Consider the following 7,795-nt stretch of genomic DNA (forward strand, 5'->3'; position numbering starts at 1 on the left):
TCCCTGCCATATCTTAGCAACACCCACCCGTAGTATGCGCTCCAGCAGGTATATCTCACTGGTCTTGGAAATATTTTACTGCTTTTTACAAAACTTTGAAACTTTGAAATATTTAGCTGGCCTTTTAAATATTTCACATGCCTTTGAAAACTTTGGATGCCGAAATATTTATCAGGCTTTAAAAATATGTCGCTTCTTTGAAAAATGTCTCTGGTTTTTGAAATATTTCAGCTTTTTACAAAACTTTGCACACCTAACTATTTCTCAGGGCTTTAAAATATTTAGCTGGCCTTTGAAAATATTTCACATGCCTTTGAAATATTTCACATGCCTTTGAAATATTTAGCTTCTTTGAAATATTTTGCAGGTCTTAGAAATATTTTGCAGGCCTTTTAAATATTTTGCTGGCCTATTAAATATCTCACAGGCCTTTTAAATATTTTGCTGGCCTTTTAAATATTTAGCAGGCCTTTTAAATATTTTGCAGGTCTTTTACCAAATTTTGCTAGGCTTTGAAATATTTTGCAGCTCTTTGAAATATTTTGCTTCTTTGAAATGTTTTGCAGGTCTTTGAAATATTTCACAGCTCTTTGATATATTTTGCAGCTTTTTACAAAACTTTGCTCGCCTACATATTTCTCAGGGCTTTGAAATATTTCGCTGGCCAAAGATTTTGCAGCCTTTTCCCAAATGTACCAATAGTTTGCTGGTCTTGAAAATATTTTGCATATCTTTGAAATATTTAGCAGGCCTTTGACATATTTTGCTGGTCTTTGGAATATTTTGCAGGCCTTTGAAATATTTTGCAGTTTTTAAAAAAATATTTCGCAGCACTTTGAAATATTTAGCAGGCCTTTGAAATATTTTGCTTCTTTTAAATATTTTGCTGGCCTATTAATTATTTCGCAGGCCTTTGAAATGTTTTGCAGGACATTTACCAAATTTCGCAGGCCTTTGAAATATTTTGCAGGACATTTACCAAATTTTGCAGGCCTTTGAAATATTATGCAGCTTTTTAACAAACTAGCAGCCCGAAATATTTTGCTGCCTTTACCAAATTTCGCAGGACTCTGAAATATTTTCGAGCCTTTTACCTAATTTTGCAGGCTTTTACCAAACTTTGTAGACCTTTAAAATATTGTGAAGCCTTTTACCAAACTTAGCAACTTATTATTTTGAAAGGTTGTTTGCCACTTAGGGCCACGGTTGTAGAGGGCTGTAGTAACTGCGGGTCCCGAAAGAGATCATTGCGCCATGGTTGGCATTTTTCATGCTGCAGTTGGGAGCGGGCGGTCAGATCAGACAATTTTGGGATTCAAATATGTTGTTGTCCTGCAGTTTATTTGGAAATGGTCGTCTTTCTGCTTTGTATGCGTTAGATTACCTATTGTTTTAAAAGCACATCTTTGTCACATTATTCACACAATTGGAATTCGCTACTTCAAGTTAAGTAGCCTACCTCTCCTATCCTAGTTGGGCGTGCGAGATCAAGTGTGCCTAGTATATGTGTGGTCTCAATTAATTAGAGTAGGCTGCCAATGCATGGGCGGAGAAGTTATCTTTCCAAGGACATTTACTTCCTAAATATGATTAAACTATAGTTTACTACATTGCCTAGAAATAAATATTGATCACCCATATTTGTCTCCGTCTGAAAATCGTCCCACTCCTACAAAGTAGGCTATAAAACGTAGCTCAAGAGAAAGTGCAAGTCTCTTCAACTCGGCTCTCTTCAAACTAACGTTACGTCTAGCCTATTCGCAGATATAGCTCAGTAATACCGAAAGAAAATCAGATAGAAAATAATCGCTATTTTGACTGCCTGTATGTGTCTTGCTTGTGTTTGATATGCTTGCCTAAATATACTGTTACAACAGACAACAAACCCGTGCCAATATATCCTCCAGTCACCGGCTTCTCGGGCATTATCACTTAAGTGCTGACCCTCCTGTCCAGAATATAGCAGAGAACTGGATTGTTGCGACCATCAGGTGGCGCAAAGGCATAGATGTGACGAATTTGTAAGTATTAAGTCATTGATTTATTTACATAGCCAAAAAACGGACAGCCCTCGGAGGACAACCCCTTGAAATGATGACTGTGATGAAAAACCATAATTAGTTTCTCAGTTATTATTTGAAGAGCATTTACAGAGTGAAGGTTTGATGGATCTATAAAAGATCTTGAAGGCGAATTTTAACGTAGCATTATTAGGGCAGACGGTCAGTGATCTTGTGTGTGCGGATGCACTGCGCGCTTCGCTTTCTGATGAGACATACTCGGCTCTACAACACACAGATCCTGTAAAGATGGAGTTTAGCGAGAGGAAAAGAAGAAGGAAATCTCAGAGCTTCAAATTGGTCCATGAGCAAGAGCAAGGTAGGGGACTGCGTGTCTGTCTGTGTGTCTGTGAACGTCTGGCGATGTGAGTCAGTGCTACACTGTAAACAATAGGCTAGAGATGGCTACGTCAGTACATAGGTATGTACCTGTTATGCATGTATAACTCTCGTCATGGTTTCCAAACAATAGCTAGGTGAGTGAGTATTTAAAAAAGGAAATTCAACCAACTCAATGAATTAAGAAAATCCAGAGAGCATTTAAGCAGTGGATCAGTGATTCTGTACAGAATATGATTAGAAGATGATTTTATGTGTTTTACTCTTGTATTTGTCTAGCCTTTAGGACACTTTTTTTGTGAACTAGTGAGAATAATCTTTCTGAGAGCTGCAACTGAGAGATTTCGTCATACAATACCACCCACAGGTGGTGGAAACTGGGCTGTATGGGAGGGGGATGGAGAATCATTGGTTTACATCACAGCCCACAGAATTACCATAGCATAGTACATTATGTGCTGTGGGCCTAGACAGTGGAATGCAATGTTTTCATACATACACTGAGTGTACAAAACATTAGGAACACCTGCTCTTTCCATGACATAGACTGACCAGGTGAATCCAGGTGAAAGCTATGATCCCTTATTGATGTCACTTGTTAAATCCACTTCAATCAGTGTAGATGAAGGGGAGGAGACAGGTTAAAGAAGGATTTTTAATCCTTGAGACAGATGAGACAAGGATTTTGTATGTGTGCTATTCAGAGGGTGAATGGGCAAGACAAAATATTTAAGTGTCTTTGAAAGGGGTATGATAGTAGGTGCCAGGCACACCGGTTTGAGTGTGTCAAGAATTGCAACGCAGCTGGGTCTTTCACGCTCAACAGTTTCCTGTGTGTATCAAGAATGGTCCACCACCCAAAGGACATCCAGCCAATTTGACACAACTGTGGGAAGCATTGGAGTCAACATGGGCCAGCATTCCTGTGGAACACTTTCGACACCTTGTAGAGTCCATGCCCCGATGAATTAAGGCTGTTCTGAGGGCAAAAGGTGGTGCAACTCAATATTACGAAGGTGTTCCTAATGTTTTGTACACTCATTGTATGTCAATCCTCATATGTATATTATCATCAGTCATACAAACATAATTTTATTTATTTAAATGTCATTATTATGGATTTACACCCAACTATCCTGATTGTAGTCTAGATATTACAGATCTCTGGTATTTGTATTTTCACAGATTTTGACGCTAGGAGTTTTGACAATGCCGTCAATATACATGTTAGTGGAGAGTCAAAAGATACCGCCATGCCAGAAGGTATGATATTTTAGTCAGGGAAACACACACACACACACACACACACACACACACACACACACACACACACACACACACACACACACACAAACACACAAACAAACAAACAAACATCCTCTCTTTCTAACTCCTCTCTTTCCACCCCAGCCTGGTTGGGTGATGAGGGTGTGGAGATCAAGAGACAGATCACAGGCATGATGCGTTTGCTGAGTGACAAGGCCGGCCGGATGTACCAGCGTGTGGGAGCAGAGGGAAACAGCCTCAAACAGGAGCCCCAGGAGGAGCACCCGAGCTGGGCACAGCTGGCTGCTTTGCCCCCTGACCTGGAAGACCCCCAGATCAGTGTCTGGAGCTCAGCAGGGGAACCAGAGCCCAGTCCCATGTCTATACCCAATCCAGTCTCCAACGGCCAGGGGTCTGGCCAATATGGCACACGCTCCAAGACCCAGAGGATGCTCAACACCAAAGGCACAGTCAAAACTAATGGTAATGGGGGGGCGTTCTCTTTAGAGAGCAGATGGCCTATCTTCCATCCAGACAACGTCTGCAGAACCAGACAACCACATCATTATAGAGAGCAGTGACATCATAAAGAGGCCTCTATCAGTCCCTGTCTGGTAAGGCAGACAGACAGTGGAGAAGCTTGTGTCATTTAAACAGTCATACAGAGGCATGGGGTGTCAGAGCTGCCTGAGCACAACGTTTGTCCCATGTAATGACACGTGTGTTTATGTGTGTGTGTGTGTGTGTGTGTGTGTGTGTCTGTGTGTTCCTGTACAGATGTGGCTCCTGCCGTGGTAGAGGCTCCCTGCTGTATGTGTAACTGTAAGAGCACCTTACAGGCCATACTACTGGAGCTACGCGCCATGAGGAGGCTAATGCAGACACAGAAAGGTTCCCAGGAGAAGCAGGAGCACACAACCCCTCCCTGCCCCCCTTGCCCTGTCCCCCCAGCTCCGCGTCGCAGACCCCGCAAGAGACGTCCTGTCCACAAGGTTGCTCCACTGAGCGCTCCCAGTAAGAGGGCAGCTATTCCCCCTCTCCCCCCCTCATCCCCCGCCTGTGTACCCCTAGAGCCCGGGGGGAGGAGGGAGAGGGGGAGCAGAGAGATGGAGAGACCTGTGCTCACCCCTGCCTCATCCTCTACCTCCACCTCACCTGACCTCTCAGGACAAACTCTGTCCGTGCAGAACAAGCCCATCCCCGGTGATGACACACACAATCCTAACAATGGACAACACAAAGGTCTACAATCCTCAGAGGTATGGTGCACTGTGTGTGTGTGTGTGTGTGGGGGGGGGTAGTGTACTATCAGTCTGTCTGTCTCTGTTGTGGGACGAATATGCCTCTCTCTCTCTCTCCCCCAGAGTGAGGTGCGTCTAGCGGAGGACTATGAGGTGTTTATTCCCAAGGCCCAGCTGGACTCAATCCTGGTCAACTACACACGCTCTGGAAGCCTGCTCTTCAGGAAGTTGGTGGGTCTTATTAACCTTATCACTGGCTTTATTGACTTCATTCATGTTGATTGACACACCATCTTGGTCACAGGTGTGCGCCTTCTTTGACGACACCACGCTAGCTAACTCACTGCCCAACGGCAAGAGGAAGAGAGGTCTGAACGACCAAAGGAAAGGACTGGACCAGAACATTGTGGGAGCCATTAAAGGTAGGAAAGAGAGACAGCGTGAGAGGGAGTGGAGTGGAGAGAGAGATGTAAATCTATTTGTTTTGTTGGATCTTCTGTAAATCTCCCATGCTGTGTCTAGTGTTTACAGAGAAGTACTGCACAGCTCACAGAATAGAGAAGCTGCCAGGCCCTCGAGACTGGGTCCAGATACTACAGGACCAGATCAAACTTGCCCGCAGACGACTAAAGAGAGGTAGGGGTGTGTGTGTGTTAGTGTGTGTGTATGTGTTTAGAATGTATCTTACTGAAACTCTGTTGTTTTGTGGACTCAGCAGAGGCTACAGACCCTCAGGACATCTTCAACAGACCTTGCACAGGTACACACACACACACACACACACATGCACACACACGACAACAGTCGCTGCACCTGACATTCCACCTGCCCCTCCCTCGCTCACCCATCTGTCTTCCGTCCCTGGTTTATGCACCTCAGGTGTAATGGCTCTGTCTTTGGCCGGTATGTCTAAGTGAGGCGATCCCCCTGACATCTGACATTCTCATCTCAGACTCCCAAAATGTCAGCTAATTAGTTTCACACGGTGCTACTCTCTCTCCTGCTCCTTTCTATTTCAATTTACTCTTTCACACACACTCCCCTTCTCTCTCCTCTGTCTCTCACCAATCCCTCTACTCTCTTTCTCATGTCTTCTATCTTTATCTCTCTCACACTCTTTCTTTCTTATTATTTCCTTCGCTCCCTCACTTTTTCTCTCTTTTGCCCTCTACATCTGTTTCTGTCTTCCTCCCTCTCTCTCTACCCTCTCCTTCCTCCCTCTGTCTGTCTGTAGTTCTCTATTACCTCATGGTGTATCAGTCCATCAGTTCTGTAACATTAGGTTGGGGGAAGTGGACACTGTCCAGAGGATGTACTGAACTGTGTTAGACTGGACTGAGCTCACCCCCTTTAACAGCAGCTCTCATATGAGAACAGCAGTACACTGGAGACTAGCAAACTCTCTACATTAACGGTAGTATTGTAGTAAACACTGAATATCTGTATGTTTGCTTCACACAAAACCGAAAATAAATTGTGAGGTGACACTTTCCACATTATCATTTTATTTTCCCCATTTTGTAATGGCCACACACCTTTTCTTTTCTTTCTCTTCCTTGGTTGTGTTTTAATGTGGATTGATAACTATGGTGATGTCATATTCTTGCAATAGAATCTCTTCAGCTGTCTGGAGAGAGGGAGGAGAGGGAGTTTCTAACAACAGGTAACACCACACACACACGCACGCACGCACACACACACACACACTTAGGTTATAATTTAATAACATTTCATTTAACATTGTTTTAATTGAAAATGTGAAAATGTGTCCTGTAGGCTGTGACTACAACAAGCCAGCAAATTTGCTTAAGGTGTGGAAGAATGTGGCTGATTGATGCCGGTGCTGCGAACCAACAGTTTGCAATGAAGATGCAACGTACTGTACTGTATGTCTTTGTTCCTCCACTAACTTGATGCGTTGTGCCACTTTAGCAAGTCCATTTTGGAAGATGTATTGTTCTTTTACAGCTGTGACAAAATTGTATTGTGGTTGTAGAGAAAAAAACATGACAGTGACCAAAATAAGTTGGTTGGTGAAATGTAGTTAGTTTCCATGGACTGCTTTGTTTTACACACACACACACACACACACACACACACACACACACACACACACACACACACACACACACACACACACACACACACACACACACACACACACACAAGTCTGACCAGTATTGTCTAGCTGGTTCTGCTGGCTGACCAGCAAGGTCTAGCTAATTATGCTGGAAGACCAGCATGGTCTAGCTGGTCTGACCAGCATGGTCTAGCTGGTTATGCTGGCAGACCAGCCTTCGTTGTGTTTTCACTGGTGACCCACCATTGTGTTTTCGCTGGTGACAAGCCTTCGTTGTGTTTTCGCTGGTGACAAGCCTTCGTTGTGTTTTCGCTGGCAGACCAGCCTCTGTTGTGTTTATGCTGGTGACCAGCCTTCGTTGTGTTTTTGCTGGTGACCAGCCTTCATTGTGTTTTTACAGTGGCTTGCGAAAGTATTCACCCCCCTTGGCATTTTTCCTATTTTGTTGCCTTACAACCTGGAATTAAAATTGATTTTTGGGGGGTTTGTATCATTTGATTTATTGTGAAACAAACAAGAAATAAGACAAAAAACAATAAAACTTGAGCGTGCATAACTATTCACCCCCCCCAAAGTCAATACTTTGTAGAGCCACTTTTTGCAGCAATTACAGCTGCAAGTCTCTTGGGGTATGTCTCTATAAGCTTGGCACATCTAGCCACTGGGATTTTTGCCCATTCTTCAAGGCAAAACTGCTCCAGCTCCTTCAAGTTGGATGGGTTCCGCTGGTGTACAGCAATCTTTAAGTCATACCACAGATTCTCAATTGGATTGAGGTCTGGGCTTTGACTAGGCCTTTCCAAGACATT

General features: G+C 43.6%; 1 protein-coding gene across 4 annotated transcripts; it reads left to right on the forward strand.

Annotated features, from left to right (window-relative positions):
• Positions 1 to 2,071: 2,071 nt before the first annotated feature.
• Positions 2,072 to 7,043, forward strand: bend7 (BEN domain containing 7). 4 transcript variants are annotated; one of them, XM_041890966.2, is made up of 10 exons: positions 2,072 to 2,379; positions 3,585 to 3,662; positions 3,810 to 4,148; positions 4,443 to 4,924; positions 5,030 to 5,137; positions 5,211 to 5,328; positions 5,429 to 5,542; positions 5,622 to 5,666; positions 6,519 to 6,569; positions 6,683 to 7,043. In XM_041890966.2, the coding sequence occupies exons 1-10, from the start codon at positions 2,310 to 2,312 to the stop codon at positions 6,739 to 6,741; spliced, it is 1,464 nt and encodes a 487-aa protein (XP_041746900.1). In that variant the 5' UTR covers positions 2,072 to 2,309; the 3' UTR covers positions 6,742 to 7,043. The 4 variants fall into 4 exon arrangements, with proteins under 4 accessions (XP_041746900.1, XP_041746901.1, XP_041746898.1 ...); XM_041890967.2 differs by having other exon boundaries at positions 5,625 to 5,666; XM_041890964.1 differs by lacking the exons at positions 6,519 to 6,569; positions 6,683 to 7,043 and having other exon boundaries at positions 5,622 to 5,931.
• Positions 7,044 to 7,795: the final 752 nt, after the last annotated feature.

The sequence above is a fragment of the Coregonus clupeaformis genome, unplaced genomic scaffold (genome assembly GCF_020615455.1).
Source record: "Coregonus clupeaformis isolate EN_2021a unplaced genomic scaffold, ASM2061545v1 scaf0128, whole genome shotgun sequence".
NCBI classification, from domain to species: Eukaryota; Metazoa; Chordata; class Actinopteri; order Salmoniformes; family Salmonidae; genus Coregonus; species Coregonus clupeaformis.